This window comes from Acipenser ruthenus, chromosome 5 (genome assembly GCF_902713425.1).
Source record: "Acipenser ruthenus chromosome 5, fAciRut3.2 maternal haplotype, whole genome shotgun sequence".
NCBI lineage: Eukaryota > Metazoa > Chordata > Actinopteri > Acipenseriformes > Acipenseridae > Acipenser > Acipenser ruthenus.
Window position 1 is genome coordinate 54,328,183 of NC_081193.1, and position 24,171 is coordinate 54,352,353.

Sequence of the window (24,171 nt, forward strand, 5' to 3'; positions counted from 1 at the left end):
CTAAAAACGGAACCAAGGAGAGGAAGCGAGTCAACGACCACAAGCAACGAGACTGAGGCCCGGCTGGAGGACTGCCGTAAAACTTACAGAGACTTATCAGACAAACCAGTCTGGGTCTGTTGTACACCTAAAACCACAGTATCCAAAAGAAACTGTGCCCTGCTACCTGCGTTGTGGATCCTATACCAAGGACTGAAGACTTTGTTCCTGCTGTTTGTTGATTCTATTGAGAATTGAAAGCTTTGTTGCCAAGTTTGATCCAACGTGGGATTGAAGACTTTGTTGTGAGAGGAGAGCTTTTTGTACTGGACACTTCAACAGATTGAGTTTCCAAACCAGTGGACCAAAAGTCTAAGCTTCAATAAACTGTTGAGTACAATTCCAGTTGCATTTTCCAACAAAGCCGTTCTAGCAAGAGAGTTGCAGAAAGACAAAGCAGACAGGAAACTCTTTGGCCAAATGATCCTGATAGCCCAGACCAGGAAAGAGCTACACATGAAGAATGTTCTTTGCCATTCTCTGGGCCTCTGCCATGGTCTCTGTCAACTCTGGGAGGTCAACCATGGAAAACCAACAGAGCTGTTCTAGCAAGAGAGTTGCAGAAAAAAAGCATCTATTGCTAAGGACATTCCTTATCCCTCAGCAACAAGTATTGATGGCATGGCATTGGACTATCCTAAATGCAGTCAAAATTAGAAACCATAGGCCTATACTGGATGTGTCAAAAAGCACCCCTGAAGGACAGGTACCTCTGGTCTTTTACCATAGACAATGCAGATGCAGATTCACTCTGAAGCAAGATTTAGAGTGTTTGAAGTACAAATTACAAAAGTAATCTGAAGATGCTGCTCCTGAGATACACAGCTGCAAGAGGGCAATCAGACAACCAACTCAGCTTCTAGGGTGTATGAGAAGCACTGCATGTTTTGTCAAAAAGAAAAGTACAAGAAAGGGTTACAAACTAGAGAACCCACTGTACAATGTGTAGATCTCCGCACTGACAGGACAGTCAGAGAAATTGCCATAGGAAAGCAAGATGAATCCTTGGTATTGTTTCCCAAGAAATTGTGGCAGCTGAAGTACATTACCACCGCTCACGCTACAGAAACTACACAAGGACATTGGACAGTAACCCAGCATCTGTTTTAGGGAATTCAGACAATTAATGCAGATATGAGGAAGCAGAATGTGATGCCTACAATTACTTGTTTGACTTTATCAGAAACACAATATTTGCAAAGCCTCAAGTTATCAAAATGGTTGATCTTACAGCTTACTGTTGGACCATATGATGACTGCTAGAATCAAGGAGATACAGGATTCTACCAAAAACTGAATGCTGAATTCAAGGAAGCACTCCACATATTCCCAGATGACAAAGGCAAACTTCTTGTCATTCCATACAATTTAGCAGTTTATGATTTTGCAAAGGAAAACCAGAAGCTTGTTGAAGAAATCCACTCTCTCAGAACACATACTTTGAATTATGACAGGATCCTTGATAATGCTGCGCATCAGCTGAGATTATTATCCATGCCATGATCCCATGGTGCTTCGCCTATGATAAGATAAACTACTCATGATATTTGCCCGTGTACTATGCAGGTATGTCAAAGATCCCCACTGAACATCTTGAAGTTTATGAACACTTCAAAGAGGGAGGATTCTCAGTTCAGCTAGGGTCAGAAAACCCCTTTGGGAAGATTCCAGTCGATCAATCAACTGAGGAGACAAAGACTCCAAAATGCCAGGAGGGATCAGAAAATACAGTCTGAAACCAGGAGCTGTGACCAGATTCTACCTGACTGCAGAACACTGATGTGAACTTCTCCACAAGTTCAGGGACATGGAAAGTGTGATGTGCATCATGCTGAGCTCCGGAAGCCAAGGATTATCAAAAGATAAGGCAGCTGTCGCTGCAGTGGTAGAAACAATTGAGAACTGGATCAATCCATTTGAAGGTCAGCAGGAAATGGTCAGTTTGTGAACTGCAATAGCTGTGTCTGAAGATATAACTGCTGATCTTCTCAGTGCAAAGGCTGTTGGAAAGAGTAACTATCAGAAGTTCCAAGAACGACTGGAAAGTGTGACTCCAAAGTACAAATTTCATGACAAGCTGACAAAACAGAAGTTGAAGACATTCTCAGATATGACCAAAAAGATAATGAAAACTAAAGCAAAGGGCAGGGACCTTATTCTCAAAGCAGACAGGAAACTCTTTGGCCAAATTATCCTGATAGTCCAGACCAGGAAAGAGCTACCCATAAAGTAGCAGACCATAAAACCATTGGATAGGTTGCATCATCAGTTCTGTTAGCAGCCCTCAGAGAAAGTGCCCAAAAATGAATTGACATTGTATTTGATGTGTACCGACAGCAGAGCATCAAGGATGCTGAGAGACTAAATCGATGTCATGACTTAGGAATTCAGTACAAGAACATATTTGGGGGCCAAATGGTTCACCAGTGGAGAAAGTTTTTGCAAATTGCTGACAACAAAACAGCACTGATTCACTTCTTGGTCAACGAATGGAGGAAGCCAGGGACTCAAGAACTGATTACAGATGACAAAGTGCTTTTTGTAACACACATTTAGAGTCACACCAAGAAAAAGCAGATATAAGACTTCTACTCCATGCTTCTCATGCTGCAAAATCTGGAAGCAGAGCAGTTGTCATTACTTCTGAGGACACAGATGTGTTTCTGCTCTGCCTTGCCTTCAATGATGTAATTCATGCACCTCTCTTTGTGAAATGTGGAACTAGCACTCGCACAAGATTCATTGACACCAGTAAAGTCTGCAGTGCCTGTGGTTCAGGTGTGTGTAAGGGAATTTCAGGACTCCATGCTTTCACAGGCTGTGATTCTGTCAGTGCCTTTGCTGGGCGTGGAAAGATTAGTGCTTTGAAAATACTGAAAACAAACAAATCAGTACAAGATATCTTTCAGGTACTAGGTCAGCGATGCAATCTTTCTCCAGTTCTGTACTTCAAACTGGACAAGTTTACCTGTCAGTTGTATGGATCTAATTCTAAAGACATCAAGGTAAATGACTACCAGTACCAGCTATTGTGGAGCCTGAAGGGTGAGATTGAGTCGCATCAGTTACCCCCATGTGCTGACTGTCTGTTTAAACATGCACAGAGAGCCAACTATCAAACAGCCATATGGAAAAGGTGCTTGGAATACAGGCCTGACATTCCAAGTCCCATTGGATTTGGGTGGAAGCTTGAGTCTGGAGATGGCCATGATGACCTTACTATCTACTGGATGGCAACTGAAGCAGTGCTGGAACTTCTGGCCTGCAAATGTAAAAGATCCTGTCAGCTACCGGACTGCCCATGCATGAGCAGTGGAATGAACTGCTCAGATATGTGCAAATTCAAGACTTGTGAAAATCAAGAACATGAGGAAAGTGACAGTGATTTTGGTCTCTCAAGTGACAATGAACCTGATGAATTAGAGTTCTAATACAAATGCAAAGCAAAAAACAGGATGTATCTAGTAAAAAGGTAACAGTATTTATTTTGATATAAAAATAGTCGTTGAAATTAACTTTGTCATAATTGTTGATTAAAACTGATTTACAATGATTCTCTGTTGATATAATGAAGATTATTTATGTAGTGTTTCTTTTCCATCAGTATGAGGGGGGCGATTATAAGTGATGGATTTTTATATAAAGCTACATGATAAAAGCTGCTATCATACATTTTTTATCATCCACAGGTATAGGACTTTCAAAAATGCAATGTTAGAATTTTTTATACTAGTCTTTTTTTTATGGCAGCGTTTGCATGGTTGTTGTATTTCATTTGAGTTGACTTATTTTTTGTATCAACTTGGCAATTTAATTATTTTTCACGCCTCTTTCTATCCAACTGGACTATCAAAAAAGATGGGTGGTGTTGTCTCTTTTTCATAAGGCACCTATCCACTTCAAAGTAGGTGTGTAAAGGTTTGATGTTTCCTACACGTTTAACCTTTGTCAAAAATCGATGTCAGCTTTAGTGTTTACTGTCTATAGTAGGATGTGTACGGTCAATATGTATTTAGTCAATATGTATTTTCCCATATACATAAATGTCATCTCCTACACCTTAAGGTTGTAGATTATCATGAATATGGAACATCACTCTATTGGATGGCTTCTCATTATGGGTTTTCTGATTGGCTACAAATATTAGGAGGAACCGGCAGCCTTTCCCCTGCTGACGGAAGAACCGGCAGCCTTTCCCCTGCTGACGGAAGAACCGGCAGCCTTTCCCCTGCTGACGGAAGAACCGGCAGCCTTTCCCCTGCTGACGGAGGAACCGGCAGCCTTTCCCCTGCTGACGGAGGAACCGGCAGCCTTTCCCCTGCTGCCGGAGGAACCGGCAGCACTACCCACACCGCCTGAGGATGCCACGCCAGCACCGCCCGGGGATGCCACGCCCGCACCGCCCGAGGATTCCTGCATTGGATCACCTGGGGATGCTGGTGCACCATCACCTGGGAGTTATTTGTTGTTGACCTGTGGGGATTTGCTGGGGCTGGAGGAGCCAGCCTTGAAGTTGCCAGCCTTTTCACTGCTGCCGGAGAAACCGACAGCAACACCAGCCCCACCAGCGCTGCCGGAGAAGCTGGCCGCACCACCGCCCAAGGATGCCTGCCTCGCTCCGGCCCAAGGATGCCTGCCTCACTCCGCCCAAGGATGCCTGCCTCGCTCCGCCCAAGGATGCCTGCCTTGCTCCGTCCAAGGTTGCCTGCCTCGCTCCACCCAAGGATGTCTGCCTCGCTCTGCCCAAGGTTGCCTGCTGTTGCACATCGCCTGGGGTTGCCTGCTGCTCCGCATCGCCTGGAGTTGCCTGCTGCTCCGCATTGCCTGGAGAGCCACCAGTTATAAAGTACGAGGGAGAAGTGGAGCTCCCGCTGCCACCTTCATGGCCAGGGGCTCCTCTCCCGAGTTCACCTCCCGAGGGTCCGCTGCTGCCATCGCCTCCCAAGGGTCAGCTGCCGCCGTCGCCTCCCGAGGGTCCGCTGCCACAGTCGCCTCCCGAGGGTCCGCTGCTGTCGTCGCCTGGGGTCACTGAGAGCTCTGCTTTGCCTGGGGTCGCTGCCAGCCCTTCATGGCAGCAGGGAATACTGTGGCCGGAGCCCCACAAAGGGGAGCTGCCTGCCACAAAAAAGGGGGGGGAGGTAAGGAGACCAGCTCCCCCGCAGCAGTTTCACTGCAGGAGCGAGTGTGGCCAAAGCCCCAGAAGAGGGAGCTGCTGGTTACAAAGAAGTGGGGGGGAGGTGAGGAGACCACCTTCACCACAGCCCCGACCACCACCACTGTGCCACAGCCCGGCGCCTGGGGGTTGGATCCCTCGGCCTGGGCTCCCAGACACCCAGGCTCCATGTCTGGACCTTTGGTCGCTGGGCCTGACTGCCTGGTTCGCGGCACCACCAGGCACAGGAGGTCGCCTAGTCTCCTGCTCCGCTCCCCCTAGTTGCCCAGATGTCGCTGCACTGTCGCCTGGGCTTACACCTCTGCCTGGGGCTGCAGCCGACCGGTCGCCTGCCTGCGCTCCCGACGCCCCATCCAAGGCACCTGGGTCCCCTTTCGCCAGGTCCCGCCAAGAGGGCGCCGGGCTATGGACTGCCCCTCCCTCAGCAATGGGAGAAGGAGGACCTCCCACCATGGCTGCCCCCATGGACCACTTGCTTCCCCTCTTCCAGGACTTTGGGACTAAGGGGGGAGGTGGCCGTTGGGGCCAAGTGTGCATTGCACAAGGGGGGGCAAATGTAATGGGGTGCCAGCCCGCCTCTATAATTTGTGTTATTATTATCATTTTTACTGTTGTTTTCATTATGATTTTCATTGTAATTCTTGTTTGTTTTGGATCGGCAGGGAGGGGGTTAAATTCCTTCCTGACAAATACATGTGAGAATGTGGCTGGAGCCTTAATTGGTTAATTGTTATTTATTGATTAATTGGGCTCCAGCCACAGACCATAAAAGCTAGGAGGAATCCCTTGTCTGGGTGTGTGTGTGTATATATATATATATATATATATATATATATATATATATATATATATATATATATACATATATATATATATATATATATACACACACATATATATACATATATATATATATATATATATATATATATATATATATATATATATATATATATATATATATATACACATATATATATATATATATATATATATATATATATATATATATATATATATAATTATAAATACTTGTTTAATTTGATTTATTTGTTCTGGTGTTTTGTTGAAAACCTTTGTTTTGTGTTTATACCTTTTGTTTGGCCCTCGTGCCTTTTTATTTTGTGTTTTTGGTCAATTAAATTATTTTGTTTCACTGCATTTTCCTGGCTCTGAGTCTTCCCTCTGTGGCTATCCTGTCACAGACGTGAATAGAAAATACATTTTAATTGAAGCTGCGTATTTGTCCCAATGTTAAACAAAACAATTGCGTTGTATGTTCGGTTTTGCCAAGATCGTACCATTGCTACTGCATCATAAAGAAAATACAGCTGCATAAGGATTATACCTTTCTACCACAGAATATGTTCTTAAAAATGCGTGAGAGAAGTGGCTTATGAACAGTAAGTACACAAGTTTCTTATTATGTATATTATTTAAGTTAAAGCTGCCAATTGGCCTGGGAAAATATAAATCAAATTCTGTTTTTACATAGCATGTGCCTGCAAACTGTACCGTATTACTGTATAACTGAGGGTTAAATATGAATTAATTTAACTGATTGAAGTGTTTCATATGCAATATTAAGCAGTGTACATTTTAAACCAAACAATTGAGTTTGTTTTAAAATGAATGTCACCAAGGACCAAAGATGAGAGTCCCTGTCTTAAGCAATGACCTGACACATGACCTGGAAAGCCTCTCTTTGGCCTTGAATCTCACACTTTAGGACAGCCAATCCTTGGCATCACTGTCTAACATATAAAAGCGTGTTAATATTACATTGGATATTACCTCCTAAATAACTGCAATAATAACCTATTAGGCTACTGAAATAAATAAGCAAACCCATTGTACACTGTATTCCAAATATGTCTGTTGGTCTCCTGTGGTTTATGTATATTTACAGCAAACAGTAAAACAGTCCCGTCACAAGATAGCCTGTTTTTAGTTCAGTAATTGAAATTTGCTACACGTCTTATGTAATTCTCTGTCAGAACGCAAATCCTACATTTTGTTCTTTCTAAGCATCGTCACAGCCTCAACGTGGGCCGGTGCACTTTAAAATGCCTGGGGTGATTTTTAGTCCTAGTCTGTCACTGGTTCTAATGGACAGCAATACTACCCTTAATTTTTCTTTTTTTTTTGTTAACTATGAAGGGAAGCGTCCCACCCCTCCAAGGGGCCCTCATACACATAAGCCCAGGGTGGAGAGTTTGGCCCAGGGGTAGTCTAAGTTGCTATTGGCTGGTCACTCACACGCCCCTCTCTCCTCCCCAGCCAGCACAGCCCACAAACTAAATAAAAAAAAAAAATAAAAAAAAGAAACCAGCTGTGGAGTAATAGAGCTGGGGAAAAAACCTACTGCTAATCACACTCACTTAGATATCTAATATTGTTGTTTGTGTGTGTATGCAGAGAATACTGAGATAACTCTTCACAAAAACTGCTGGTGTGCTCACAAAGAGGAAATAACCAAGGTTTTTAAACACCTCTTACAGTCCTAACAGTCTCATATGCCACTTATTGTTTACCAGACTTCATTTCAACTTTCACTCAGGTTACACCAATTCCTCCTGCCACCCACCTGCAATAAGTTAATTTCTTGTGTTACACGTAATAGGCCTTATACTAGCATTTCATGAAACCAATGTATATTGTCAGGTAAGTAAAAGTAAACATTGGACACCAAAAAAAAAAGTATATACTTTCAGTTAAAAAAATATAACTGACAATGTTTCAAAAACTATTTTATAATATATGAAGTAATTGTATTAATATATCATGCATTTGTTAGCTTTGGATTGTATTTCCTCCCCTCACCTTGCTCGCGCCTCTTAATCAGCTGGATCTGGTCCACAGTGTTCTTCAGGATCTTGCACTTGTCTGGTTTGACACTCAGGCTCTCAATGTCACCCATGTTAGCGGAGAAGAGCTCAGCCAGCTCCTCAATATAATGGCACTCCTGCTCCCGCCACTGCTTCTCAACACTGCCAGGGAACAAACACAACAATCCGTGTCTAAACAACACAAAACTATGACACACACTGGCAGAGATACAAGTTTGTAACACACACTGAAAGAAACCCAACTGCGTGTCATACCACTGTAACTCGTCAGAAATACATACATAAGCACACATCCAGAAATGTTACCACAATTGGGTAACACACACTGTGACAGACACAAACACAACATTCATTACCACATTAGTATTGGGATACAAACTCAAACTAGCAGAGACGTTAACAAAACTAACAGTGAACACTGCAAGATTTACAAACTCAAGTATACAACACTGTCACTGTTGTGCGTATTTGTGTGTGTGTGGTACATTTGCACATTTAACCCTTTTTACTGTGATAAAGATATTTTTTTCCTTTTGTACTTTAATTAAGGTTGCACACTCCGAGTGGCAAAGTTAGAACTGCTGACCCCCCGTCACTTCCTGTGTCTGCTTCACTCACATGGTCCAACAGACGTAGTAGGGCACCCAGAAGAAGAAAATGTACGCTCTCTACATCAAAAATGTGTGGTGGCATACAGTAAGACCACTCTCTGTCAGTCCCTTTCAATTTGGAGACAATCTGAAGAGCTCCTTCTATTCGGACTAGCTCTCATTAAGACCATTTTATTCACTCATCTGTGTTTGTTTGAACAGAAAACCCAGCTGACAGTCATTTCTTATGTAGGTTGGTGCAATGCATAAGTACAGTCGCAGGCCAGGTGTTGTAGGGGGTTGCTGTAGAAACAGTCCACACACACAGACACACATACACACACACACAGCCGAGTTGAATCAACGTGCGGGCGTCCTAAGGTGAGAGTCAAGCCCCCAGCCAGAGTAGCAGCAAACCCCAGAGAGGTATGTAAAGAATATTAAAAACCATGGTAAACTAGAATACACATAAACCAAGGGATTTCATTAAAGGAAGAAGGTTAAAGATGCAAAGAGAGAGTTGAGCTTATGATAAGAAGATGTTGGCCGAGATCTTGGCTGTTGTGGTCTTGTGAACTTGTTCTGGCTCATCACATGAGGTTCTGGGGACTAGTGGAACATACCTCTGTCCTGACGTGTCACATGGTGACCTTTTCCTCTTGCGGGGTTCCAGGGTCGTGGGGTCAAGGGCGCTGTCCCCCAGGCCACTCATGTTGAGCTACAGCACACCTGGAACAAATAGAGAAAGAGAGCTATTGAACAAGAAGCCAGAGGGAATATATGAGCAGGTATGGGCAACTTATTGTCAGAGGTCTGTCCTCATGATAGGGATAAAGCACTTCCTGGTACCTAATCACTCCAATTATCTAGCTGCAATCAGACCACGGGAAGGTATTATCAGGAAGAAACCATTACTAGATAACAAGCAATGTATCCCCCCCTCCATTTTCACTTCAGATGAAGACAAACACCCCAATATTCAATAGAAAATTATTTTTGTAGTCCTGCCAGAAGGGCTGCTCCTGTATACCTCATATATACAGTCAGCCATATAAACCTGATACAGAAAAGACGGTTGTCAGAGGTCCTTTTCAGCCCTAGGTTCCCAGGAACCCAGAACCCCACCTAAGAAAGAGGGAAGTAAGGTCTCCAGGTCACACACACAGGCTATCCACACCCAGAGGAGGCTGGTAGGGGCATTACATTTCATTATACAGATGGACAACAGAAATGACAACAGTGTATTGATACAATATTTGGCTTCTTGTCCGCTGGGCTTAGTGAGATGCTCGCCAAACAGACAACTGCATGATTCCTAGTCAATAAGTATGCAGGCACGGTTTCAATCAGTTAATCAACATATTACTTAATGTATTTTATAGTACAGAAATAGACTAATAACTAGTGGCAGCTTTCGTAGAACACTGACTCTATCACAAATGTAATATAATGTAGGAAATAGAAGAGTATTTTACATTCAATGGAAATCTCACAAAATATAACATTTTTAACAGCACTGACAAGCTGTGAAAACACGAAATAGTAAACAGTACCACTATGAAATGTACCTTTTCATGACTTCTGTCCGGACACTTGGCACTTCTTTTCTGGCACATTTGATAACAATGATCATTACGTGTTCTAATTCTGCAACTTTTCCACATAATGCCTGTTGATGCAGAATCCAGTGTAAGAAAATTGGTACTTCTGCATTTCTTTCTTTAATTTTTTCCAGCATTCTGCTAGCCAGTCCACTCTTTTGTCCAGTCATATATTGTGCACCCTCTGTTGTAATCCCAGTTAGTTTCTTCCAAGGTATTTCTGCACTTTCCATGGCTTCTTGAAGTTTAAAAAAAGGCCTTTCCTGTGGTTGTGTTGTTCATGGCATCCACAGCACTTTCATTTTTTCTTCTCATTTTCAGAAAAAACTTCGTACAGACTCCATAGCTTCTTTCATTTCCAATAAACTCAAAATATGTTGCTTTGTGCAGCATGTCAGTGACATTGTATGGTATAATTTTACATACCTGCAACCGTTGCACTGCAAATCAGACATATTGCCTGTATTCAGTGAACAAATAATCAATCACCTGGCTAACAATTTTGGAATCTTCTGTGTTCCGCCTCCACCTTTCGCTTCCATGACATCTCCAACTACTGTTTGACTACTGATTTTAAATTTTACACAAAGTAAAATAAATAGTTTAAATAAGCCTTCGCTTTGCTATCCTAATCAAAATTATGTGTGCTGTGCCTGTTACACTTGTACGTAAGGAAATGAATCCTGTGTGCTATTTGATTGGCTATTTTACTACGTCTGTGAGCTCTGATTGGCTTAATGGGACTGTCACTCATACAATGCAGACTGCACATGTTGTGTGTGGCAAAGTGGTTTGCAGTGCGCAAGGTGTAGAGGTGATGCAGTGCTCAGTAATAACAAACACAACACATTTCACGGTGAAAAACAGCTCTTTATTGTGCTGCAAATAATAATAACTGGCCTTACACAACGATGTGTATGGCACAGTTAAAATCCATGGGATTCAGTCGTGAAATAATAATAACACACACTATACACAGACACGGTCACAAATTCCAACAGTGAGTGCTCCTAGTGCAAGTGGTGAATTATACAGCAATGGTGAAACAGTAGTGCAGTGTAGTCTGGGTTTGATGCTGGCTGATAGTTACAGTTCCCGGATTTTAGTCGTCTATAAATTCCAAATTTGACAATTAATAGGCAGACAGATACCACACGAAAACACTCACGGTTACTTTTTACTTGTACCGTCCTTTGCAGGTCTTTTCACAACCATAACAAAGGAACAGATTGCTTCCTCCTCCCTCCTCTGTCTCCTCAGATGACTTTGCCTCTTTCTTCTCTAAAATTTCTGATATCCACAAACTTTAATATTAATATTCCATATTCCATTGCACAACATGACTATTACTGTATATGCATTAAAGGAGAAATGAAATGATTATTATTATTATTATTATTATTATTATTATTATTATTATTATTATTATTAACCTGGCCTACTTAGTAGCCTAGTCAACTAAAACAAAATAGATCATGGTGCCGCATTGACAAGTTAAGATACTTACAGGAGGACAGTCAATTCTTGTTAATATGAATTTCAAGGGTCCAGCAAAACATTTTGCATTATACCATTAATTTGTACTGTCATGAGTAGCCTATAAGCCTAATGTATACTGTCATTTTTATTTAAGTTAGTCAGTGGTGCAGTGCTAAATTGTGCACAATTACAAACCACCTGCACATTAATAGAATAGGTGTGTTTCCTATTCCTATACAGATGCTCAGAATGAGCTGGAGGGGTTAGCGGCACATGTGTGCAGTCTATTGCTCCCAACACGTTGGGGAAACCAGAAATATCAGATAAATTTGTTTTCAAGGCTTGTAAGTACACCCTGCTTTTAGGGAAAAAATAGGTATTAAGGTGTTCGCCTCAAAAATACATTGAGCACAACATGAGAAAAAGCAGACTGGGAAATGCCACAATAACTGCAACTGTTTAAAACATGCTTTCAAAAGTTCTTAACAAATTGATGCAATTGTAAGTGTCACAATTGCCTTTAGCTTTCGTACATCTCATTATAATATTTGAGAACCCTCAATTACACTATCTTCGCCCCCTTTTTGCGAATTTATGCAGCAACACCCATAATTACATATTCATCTAAGGCTGAACTGCAAAGAAAAACTGCTGCTGCAAAGAATTCCCTAATAAGTCGCAAACAGCATTGCACATGTTTAGTACATTTCACCCTCTACTTCCGACTCGTTTGCAGCTGGTTTGCCGCAACACTTTAGTACATCTACACCTGAGTGTCTTACCGGCCAATAAGGCTGCAATCTGTTTTCCAGCTGCTTTCTTCTTTCTGGCCAGCCTTTTCTGTGCACTTCTTTCATTACTTGCAAAGTTTGATCATTCAATGTAGCTGCTTTTCACCTTTGTAGCATTTCTTCACTGAGCTGCTGTTGCCTCCATGGCATATACTATTCTCTCATCTGTTAGCTCATCACAGAGTGTTTGATGGTCTTGTGCTACTGCTCTTGACAATGTGTCTGCTGTAAGTATTTCTTTGCCTGGGGTATATGATACTGTAGTCTCGCTGGCGCCTTTCCTAGTAGCTTTGCGAAAATGGCCTCTAAAGGTTTGCGGTCAGATTGAACTGCTACCTCTGCTTCAAATATATACTGGTGGAAATTCTTGGTGGTGAATACGTACGCTGGCAGCGCCTTTTCAATCTGAGCATAGTTCTGTTCAGCAGTGGACTGTGCTCTTGAGGCATACACTTTTGGTCTGCTGTCTTGCAGTAAGCATGTTCCCAGTCCATCTTCAGATGCATCTGCCTGCACAGTGATGTAGGTTTTGTGGGGTCATAGAACTGGAGCACTGGTGCTTCTGCTTTCTTCAATACTGCAAGGGCTTCATTGTGCTTGTGTTGCTTCATTTGGAATGTACTGTGCCACGGAACGTACCATACCTAGCAGGCATTGCAGACTTTTCTTGTCCTCTGGTCATGTTTGTGATTGTTTGGTCTTATCCCTTCTGCTGTGATGACATGTCCCATATATTTTCTTTCACCAGGAACTGTATTTGTTTCTTCATTGAATTTGACATTGTTAGTTTTTGTTCTTACCATCACCTTATGGAATATTTCATCAGGTTCCTCCTTTGTTGCTGCTGCATTATGTCATCAGCGATGATGTGGACACCTTCGAGGATTTCAAAGATTTCGCTGTTCTGTTGTTGGAAGATTTTGCTGGCAGACTAAATGGTAGCCTTTTGAAGTGATATCTTCCCCAAGGTGTGTTGAACATGCAGAGCTCTGATGATTCTCTGTCAAGTTTAACTTGCCAGTAGCCATCTTTTTCATCTAAGATGGTAAATATATTTCTTCCAGCTAGCTTGTATTATATGGCTTCAGTCACTTGACCATCTGGTTTTATCTTGACACCTCCATCCGCTACAAGCATGATGCTTGTGGGGTTTGGTTTTACATTTCATGGTATCTTCTTCAGCATCTCATTGGTCAGTATGTTAGCTTCTGCTCCAGTGTCCAGTTTGAACTTCACAGGGTGTCCATGTATGTATACTGTTGTTTGCCATGCTTCTTTAGATTTGTTGTTCTGTTTCTTCATGTCACTACGTGTGACTGTACCTATAAACAGACTGTCAACCAGGGGCGCCACCCCGTGTTTCATACCCCTTGTTAATTTTAGGAACAATACACATTAATGCAGACCTCTCAACTCTCCCTTATTTGCCAGGACACTTCTCCCAGACAACTCCCAGGACAGATTTTCTCCTGTATTTTGCTCAAAACTACTGTTAAACACCTTAATGTTAACAAACCTTTAATTTCTGCAAAAGGCATGTACTGTCTGTGGTTACTGCAATCCCTGTCTGTACCTAGTGGGCATGCATTCAGCGTGTGAGGCAAGCTCACATAGTTGATCTATGATGGCTGCACGTGCGTCCTCATCCGGTAAAATATATATATATATATATATATATATATATATATATATATATATATACTGTACATATATTGATGCAAATTTCAAGCTTCTTCACATAATCCTAAACTACGTTGGTAAAGTACATATTTCGTCGCACAGTGAAGAACTTATCTGAAGCAGCAGAAAAGAGCAGCAACTGGCTGTGGTTGAGACAGAAAGATTCTGGCTGGGGATCTAAAGCACAATAGAAAGAAAGAAACACTGATGTACGGGTAAGTAAGCTGGGCTGAGTTGAGTGGGGGACGGAGGGGGGTGATGCTGGGACGCCAGAATCACTGTCGAGCCCTCTTGAGGTGTCATGGGCGTCGACAAAACACCAAGGATGGAAGGTGCCCACTTGAAGACCCCAGAGATGTACCCTACTTAGCTCAATCCAGACGATTGTCATGCTGATGCGCTGGGGAGACCGCACTGTGGTGGATCCCCGGAGCCAGCATCGCAGCCGTTGTATGTGCTGATGCGCTGGGGAGGCCAAATAAGCTGATCCTTGGAGCCAGCATTACACTTCAGCCATCAACACTAGGCAGAAGGATATCTACATCATCAGATGGAAAGGAACGCAAATGGATGGAGATGCAGATGGATCACATTAGTTTACTGTAAAGCTGCATCTTAGCTGGTGCTTATCTTGGCAAGAGCCAAGTTCAAATCAGCATGAAGTTTTAACATCTACTCTCATGTAATCTTTCATTGCCAAACAAAAAACAGAGATCAAGAAAGTTACATATGCAGAGACCTCTACGTGTTGTGACGAGTTCAGCACATCTGTAGTAGACATGTTCCCAGACTCAGAAATTGCAAAGTATTCTGCAGGAATTTAAGATTGCTTTAAAAGTTGCCTGTTTGTCCTTTGTTGGTAATTTTGTTATCATATGATTTATAAAAAATACAAGAAATAATCACAGAAAATTCTCCCGTAATAAACTGATTTTTAAGTTTTTATCTGTAAAAAAAACAAGAGCTTCCAGGACCACCACTTAAAGTTGCCCCTCCCCCCCACCTACTGAAATGTGAACCTGTGTCTCTTTGTCAACACTTTGCACAGCTTGCTTTGTGGTTTTGCACTTTTTAGAAAAATGATTGCGATTGCCACATGCATGGCACGTCGCAGCCATGTGCATGTTTCATGGGAAATGCACGGCCCAAAGTGGTTTAGACCGCTTACACAACAGCTATTTCCAAGTTAAATTGTCATTTTGGGGAAGAAACATAATTAAACACTTTTAAAATTAAAAAACAAGAAACTTTTATTGTGTGTAGAATAGATCTGCTGTGTTATATCGTCTCAAAAGACATAACCTTTCATTTGTATTCAAGAATTTGTTTTAAGTTTCACATGTTAAAAATAAACTACATTTCCATTTATTGTGAAGTTTTACACTAAAATTGCCATCTGAAAAGTAGAGTTGATGAAGTGGATGGCCTGGGTGGAGTTTCAAATGAAACTGAGGAAAGAAGGAATAAAATTGAACTCCACTCGTTTTTGTATTTCGAATTCCACTCATTTTTGTATTGGAGCGCTGGAGTCCAGTAGCTTAGCAAATGCTTTCAGATCGATGTCCAGTTACAGACATTATTTTTTGCATACCAATCCGACACGGTGTCCGTAAAAGTGCTTCAGATTCCTGCAGGCACTTCAAATCTAGATCGGGGTGGTGTTTGGCCTTGTCTTTACTGGCTTTTTTGAAAGTTTTCATGACTGACAGGAAGACATTATTGCTGGTCTTAATCTTCTTCAAATATATTAAAGAAAATGATTGAACTGTCATTCATTTTGTGGCAGTGGTTTTATAACTAATAAATAAAATGGCAATTTGTCATGGAATTTTGTGATGGTATTTATGTGGTCCAATCAGAGGTTGTTATTTTTCCAAGCCGTTTTATGATCAATTATTACGGGTCTGACAAGCACTTCTGCCTGGAGAGTGCAGTTTATGAATTATTATTGCTTTTCACCCTCTCTCTTCTACAGTACACAATCTGTAGAGGGGCCCAGTTCCTAAGCAAAAATCTTGCCTTTGCTAAAGGCTAAGTAACATCTGCAGCAGTCAGTAACAAGTATGTGAGAAATCATTGGCTGTCCCATAAATACAAAATTAAGAGCGAAATGTAGATTACTTTGACCTACATCTGCAGTATGAATAAAACAAAATGTATGTGTGAAGATCGGACAGATAAATGCCCCCATAAATGTATTCCCTTAGATTCTCTGATTTGTGATAATGTCCTTACCAAGTTTCATTACATTATATGCAAAACTTGTGACGTACATAAGAGCACCTTCACCATTTACAGTCTCTGCTGCTGATAATAAAGCAGTATCTTTTCCTTAGCATCCTTCAGCTGCTTATGACTCCTGACAACAGTTAGACATATCAAATATGCCAGATTAGCCTTTTATTAAACTACAGACAAAACATTCCAAGGTAACCAGTTCAGTAAAACACACCACTGTCTAGACAAATGAACACTTCATTCTCATCTCCCTTGTGCTGTCACCTTGACACACAAAGGTGAAATCTATTACGCTTTTAAAAACATTAGCATAAAATAACCTTTAAAACATGTATCATAGTGAAAGCATAGCAAAGTGCAATCAAGCATAGTGAAAGGATGGTACAGTAAAGCATATGCAAGCATTGTAAAACCCAGACCGGTAACGGTAAAGCATATTAAAAACCCTTGGCAAACCATGTTAAACTAAGATGTTTGCACAGTATTAACAAATTGTAAAAACAAAAGAAAACTGCAAAGGTATTGTACAAATTTATGTGCAAACTTTTATAGGAACATTTTCACACTTTCTTTTTACTTTGATTAGGTTTGCACCTGCCACAACACTGTAAATTCACATCATGTGCAGCAGGATTAAGAACCTCAACTTACATTAAACAGTACAGTACAGTGGGATCCGCAACTTCCTACATCCGCACCATGCTGTCTGATGCGACAGTGCCGCATGGCAGCAACTGAGCATTTTCTAAACCAAAAAAAAAAACTTGATTCAGCAGCCCTTCGTTATTCCTGAGACCAGGTGGCAGAAGAAAATGAAAACAATTATAAAAAACAGCAGGGGCCGCTGTGGCCTTCGAGTAAATGCTTTTGGAAGACAAAACCCTAGCAGCTACAAAACGAAGTGTTTTTAGACAGGAAGTCATAAATGTTTTGTTTTGTTGTTGTTGTTTTTTAACACAGCCAATCATTGCATGTTATTTATTTCTGCCCAGGCTACGTCACAATGTGAAGTGACATGTGTGGAGAATAGGATAATATGCTTATTATTATCATTTCAGGACATACCACAGAAAAAAAAGAAAAAAACATCATGTAAGAGTGATGAATGGAAAGCAACTGGATTAATAAATTATGTTACAGTATATAGTTCAAAATAAAAAAAGCCAGTTTTAAAAACTGAGCAGTCAGTATTGAAAATTAGGTTGTGTCATATAATAAGGGGAAAGGTGGTTGAAAATGTGTATATGTCAGCCTATGAATGAAAAGAGCAGTGTTTCCTGAAAATCTTTAAAATGGACTAAAGGCCATTGCACACTGGATACGTTCCGTCATTTAGCGTCCATCATCCAAAAAAGTCATGCGTCAGTCCATTGCACAATAGCAGCCCGATTTTCAGAAGAGGCACAGAGAAAAACAGGTCGCACAACACCTTTGCAACACCAGAAAGGTGTCAAACTGTATTTTCAAAAGTCGTAAAAGTCAGTGGAGCAATGGAATTTTAAGCGTTGCGCTTTTTGGAAATACACTCGCATTATAGCTTGTTAAGCAATTGAAATTGTTAATTGGTTCTATTTTGCAAATAACGCCTTATTTTCAAAAGGTGCAAAACACTGACGTGCCCACTATGTACACCGAAATACAGACATGACCCCTCCCGTGTCGTATTTAAGGTGCGACCTCTGTCAAAGTTAGTTGTTTTCAACAATGGAGGATATAGAAGCATTATTGAGTCTCAGAGTGCAGCAAGAGAGAGAAGGGAGGAGAAGACAACTTTACCCTCATCCCAGGATAGTAAGACGGTGACTAACATTTTTAGATCTAACTCCTATGTAGGTTCTGCGTAGATTTTGATTAGATACCGGAACAATAACAGAGTTGTCTGATATGTTGAACGGCGCGTTAGAATCGACAACAGCCCGAAGTTACGCAATACCCGTATGTACCAGTAAAGGTTACAGCAGCTCTACATTTCTATGCTACAGGAGCCATCCAGACAACAACTGGTGATAGCTGAGCATCAGTCAATCGTCAGTGTCAAAGATACTGACTGATGTCACAAATGCACTATATCATAGAGCAACACAGTATATCAAATTCCCAATAGGTGAGCCAACAACATAATACCAAACATGCTTTCTATCAACTGGCAGGCGTCCCTAATGAATTAGGTGCCATAGATTGCACACATGTTGCATTATGCCCAGATTCGTATAATGAACCTGCATTTCTGAAACAGAAAGCACTATCATTCCATAAATGTGAGGGTTGTATGTGATGCTCATTGTATCATCACCAATGTAGTTGCCAAGTACCCTGGTGGATGCCACGATTCATTCATTCTACAGAACAGTGGTTTATTTAGAAAAAGTGAACAGGGTCTTCTAAGAGGCTGGCTTTTAGGTAAGTTGTATTTGTCAGGGTGTCTTCTGAATAACATATTGCACTTGAAGTTGTTTTAATACCTTACTAAAAGTATGTTTGCAGGTGACCCAGCATACCCACTAAAACCATGGCTGATGACCCTAATTTTAAATCCAGACACTGAACCAGAAACAAAATACAACAGTGCTCACATTTCTACTCAAAACACCATTGAGAGGTGTTTTGGGATTCTGAAAAATAGATTTAGATGTCTACATAAAATCTACTGGTGAGCTACATTATAACCCTGCTAAGATATGCATGATCATTGTGGTGAGTTGCATGCTGCACAATATTGCCACTCAACGTGGTCTGAAGCTTGCTCTGGATCACAGAGAGGAAATGTTACCAGGGAACATAGATGACAATGATGAAATCCTACCCTGTGCCACAGGCAAGGCAGATATGTCAATAGATCATGCATGAATTATTCACTACGTAGTAAGTATGATCATTTACCTTAGTTATGTATATGTAAATAAAAAATATATATTTGGGTAAAACACAGATATGTAACAAACGTTAGTGTTTAACAGTTTTTATTTTTCAGTGACAATACAGAATATTGATTCAATGTATTACAAGCATGTAATGTACTGTTCTTCCAACCATTTGGTGGCTTCCCTTTCCATGGTGGTCCTTCGCTGTGCCACAGCAAGTGCCTTGTCTTTGCCTCGTGGGGGACCCCGTTTGGATGTAGAAGGATACTGCTGCTGTTCGATGGTAGTTCATATGGCAGAGGTTGTGGCAGTGCAGGGCTCTGGTGCAGTTTGTGTGTCAGACATTTTCTCCATTGCCATTACCATACAATCCAGTAATGTACTGCTGTTGTGAAGCTCCTGGATTAGACACTCATTGGCACCCAACCACCTGTCAACCAATATATGGATTTGTTTCATTTCTCTAGCTATGCCACACACTATCCGTACATGTTTCTCCTTTCTCGTACTGATTTTTTAAATTATTTTTTCAAGAGCATTTAGATGGTCCTCTCTGGTGAGATGGCGGCGAGTTGCAGGGAAAGGACATTCACCCTCGCTTTCAGAGGAAGACACTGCTGCACTTCTCTGTAGTGCCCCGCACTGCACGGTTTCAGCAGACATGGTCTCAGGCTGCGAGGACACCATTACATCTGTCCTCGCTCCCTGGAAAAACCCTTCCATTCCCTGGGGACAGATCAATACATAACATACATGTGTTTATATTGATGAAAGAATGTATCTATATGCATACTGTATGATTCAAAGATTCTCACAATATACTATTGGAACATGTGTTACTATGTATTAGCCTACCACTCTATCAACACTTGGTTCACCTTCCCCGATTCTTGTGCTGTAAATATTTTGTACTATTATTGTATTAGTCCTCTAGTGCATTGTTTGTAACAAAAAAAAATCCCCCTTGTTTCCTGCTATTTAGGGCTTTCTGAAGCTAAATATATATAGGCTATTATATTTATTAATTTTTACCCCTCCCTCTATTTTGTTGCTCCAAAGCAATGCTGTGTGGTTAAGGCAGTAAAAACTATAAACATGTTTTAACATTTACAATAGAAAAGTTTACTTTCTTCCATAAAACGTTCCAGTATCCATGGTATTACTTTTGCCTGTGAATATAATTGACATAATTTACTGAAAACATTATTATGTTTTAACACACACACAATTTATATATTCACCTGTGTTAGGCAACTCGTCTCTCGACCGCTCCGATTCCATTAGATCGGCCCCATCGTGTATCCCCAGTACAGTGACTGCGTTGATCAGCTGTAAAGCGTGCTGGAGTCGGTGGTCCTCCACCTGTTCCCCTACGACGTCGATTCTATGTCGCACTTTTTTTTTTAGGTCCCAGAATCTTGGACCTCCTTTGTCGACCTTTTTATAGCAGACGTTGCATTTATCTTTTCGGTTATTTCAGTCCATATTTTCAGTTTAGCAGCTGATCCAGACCTTTTGTTCCAACACTTCGTCAAGCAAAAGCTCAACTTGGGGGGCTAGGAATGTTTTTTCCTTTCTTTTGGATTCATTCTTTTCTTTTCTTTTCTTTTCATTTGCGACTCCCTGTGCGCTTCCCCAGTCTTAGGCAGTGGAATGGAAGTCTTGGCTATTTATTTGTGACTAATTAGATTGTTAAGGCACCTGAAATCAATTGCCGTTTCAAGTGTGGAGTAGTGGTTAGGGCTCTGGACTCTTGACCGGAGCGTCGTGGGTTCAATCCCAGGTGGGGAACACTGCTGCTGTACACTTGAGCAAGGTACTTTACCGAGATTGCTCCAGTAAAAACCCAACTGTATAAATGGGTAATTGTATGTAAAAATAATGTGATATCTTGTAACAATTGTAAGTCGCCCCAGATAAGGGTGTCTGCTAAGAAATAAATAATAATAATAATAATAATAATAATAATAATAATAATAATAATAATTACAGGGGTCGTAAAAACTACTTGTAAAGGGCTTTGTGAGCCTGTTGCTCCTTTTGAAAATAGAGGTCTATAATTAGTGAGCAAAAAAAGTGATAGTGAAAATGCAGTGCAACCTGTATTGCTCTAAATGTGCCCCTTCTGAAAATCAGGCTGTAGATCTGTTAATATCGTACTTCAGAGCGCTGGTGTGCAGTGGAGGCTTTGTAGTAAATATACCTAGTTTCAATATTTTAATATATATATATATATATATAATTGAAACTAAATAATTTTAGCGCATTTTCTTTTTGTATTGTAGCCTACTTAGTACCCAATTAACACATAATTAGCACATAATGTTCGTGTGTCATTATAATTACATTAGTGCCGTGGTTCCCAACCTCTGGTCCGTGAGTAAACTCCAGGTGGTCCGCAAAAAACTCCCAAAATTCGGTTACGCAGTTATTGCAAAAAACAATTTCTACACAATCACACCCTGTGCTACTAATATTACTAAACAACACAACAAAGAGCTTTAACCTCGTGATATATAATTATGAGATATGTATGTAGTCTGCATTTTTCCCCTTTATCTGTTTTCTTTTATTACGGGTGTGTTTATAAATTACAGTATTATATCAATCCTTGCCTTCCAAGCTGCCATTAAATGAATCTGCTTTCTAATGCAAAACAAATACTAACTAAATAACTTGTGAAGGCACATTTGGCCTGTCAAAATTACAGACAAAATTAGCCAACATTATTTAAAAAACAAACAAACAAACAAACAAACTAATCTACATCTAGCATTCACATAAATGTGCTGCTTATAGGAACAGAAGTTAATGTGAAACAAAAACAGGCTATATTGGTAGCTCGACTTGTGAACTGTTAGAGTGAATGATCGATTTGAGCTCCATGTTATTATATGGGTTTATTCAGCCAGGTTTAATATCTCACATGACTCTATGTCTAAAGGAAATTCTAATAACACTACTTCTGGAAATAATGTGTACAGTCTGTTCTTGACTGTCATATTTAACCAAAATGCTATGAATCCTATCAACTGCGCGTGCCACCAATCCTGTTTAATTTACCCTCACAGCCCACCAGAAGTGGTAATTAACATCCTGTACTCTCTAATCATTTTTTAAATTTTTCAAATTGCTTCCCACCCACCTCGTCTTCGTATTCCGGTGTGTTTTTTATATGTACATCGAGCGAAGTTGGCGATCAGTGAGTGCAATAAATTGCATTAGAAATTGATAAATTAATTTGCTTCACGAGGTAACGGTTGCAGGAACCAGCAAATATTTACATTGACTGGATCTGAGGAGCCATGGCAGGCGTCAGCACCTGGGCAACCCAGGCAAGCACTCGGTGCCCCCGACGCCAGAGGCGGGCTGTGAACAAGCTGGCTTGTGTGGTGCCACGCCTGCCATGGCTCTGTGTGAGCTGAGCATAAAGGTACCCGCTGGGATGCTGTTGGATAAACAGACTAGTCGTTCCAACTTTAGTTAGGGATCCTGTGTTTAGTTATTGTTCCAAGTGGGGTTAGGTTTTTGTTTATTTTTTGTGGTATTGTTTGTTTTGGTTTTATAAATAAAAGAAAAAAGTAAATAGTAAAAGAAAATCACAAATTGTGTTGGGAAAACAACTGGCAGTCTCCAAGCTCTTTATTGCAGAACAGTAAACACACAGCCACTTCATCACAGTTGATTTGGATGGTTTGGTTGCTGTCAAATTATACGCTAGAGTATTGTATAACACAATGTATGACAATAAATAAATAAATAAATAAATAAATAATAATGTTATACAATTCTGTTACATAAAAAATGATCAGAAATTGACTTTGAATAATATTATCATATTCAGCTAATAGCAGGATCAATAGACATATTTAACTTAGGCTACCGCTATTTATTTAAAATAATTTGTTTAGCCTAATCATGAGACTACAAAGTTAAAATCGTATAACATTGTGGCAGAGTGTCCCTCCCCTTTGTATATTTTGTTATGATTTATTAGTATGATTATGATTTATGTAAACAGAACAGTGAAAAGCCCTTTTGTTTAAATGTATTGTAATGATATTTTTTCATCCTCCTCCGGGATTTGAACTGCTGACCCTTGGCACTAAAGGCAGACGCATAAGCACAGTGCCTATTAAAAGACTTAAGGTTTGTAGTTTGTTTAGGGAAACGCACACATGTAAATCCATTGTCAAAAATACAAAAAGTGTTTCAAACATTTCCTTAACATCAAAGTCATATTTCGGTATTGTTTTAAAACAAAAGTCTGACTTTTTCTCATAAATCAATTAAGAACATTTCTCCTTCAGCAGTATTTGGATGATATTAGTAGAGCAAAAAAATGAAAACTTGACAAGGTAAAGCTCAACATAAACTGCTTAATCATTACTAATATCATGATAAATCATTTCAAATTGCAATAAAGAAAAAATACTACAAGCTATTACTGTGAAAATTTTTCGTATTTCACGTAGCAATATTACACTCCTTTTAAGAAATAAGATCAATATTCAATACTGTCAAATAGTGAAAGCAATACATTGAGAGAGCAGTCTTACTTGTTTACTTACATTACTAAACAAAATATTGTGGTACAAGCAATAAAAGGTTAAATATGCTCGATAACCACATCTTTGAATTATGCAACATGCACAGTGCTATACAAAACAACGTTGCCATTCCAGTTTGTGTATATTTCCAATAAGTTAAGTTGCAGACATACAAAAGTCTTTCAAATACAGACAAACTAAACAGGTTAAAAATCTATATAAATGTCATCAGCAAGGTTTGCTGAAAGTTTGTTGTGAACAAAATGCTGCTTAGAAATGCAGTTTAAAAAAAACAATGGGGGAAAAAAAAGGTTGGTCAT

The 24,171-nt window shown here is 40.4% G+C and overlaps 1 protein-coding gene across 3 annotated transcripts in view; it reads right to left on the reverse strand.

Moving 5' to 3' along the window:
- Window positions 1-24,171, reverse strand: part of ncoa1 (nuclear receptor coactivator 1) — a 126,012-nt gene that overhangs the window by 89,515 nt on the left and 12,326 nt on the right. For all 3 annotated transcript variants that reach the window (XM_034004273.3, XM_034004274.3, XM_034004272.3), the window contains exons 2-3: window positions 9,275-9,380; window positions 8,036-8,202 (exon numbers count right to left, since the gene is read on the reverse strand). In XM_034004273.3, the coding sequence (XP_033860164.3) occupies window positions 8,036-8,202; window positions 9,275-9,363 (256 nt within the window). In that variant the 5' untranslated portion in view covers window positions 9,364-9,380. The remainder of the gene's footprint in view (window positions 1-8,035; window positions 8,203-9,274; window positions 9,381-24,171) is intronic.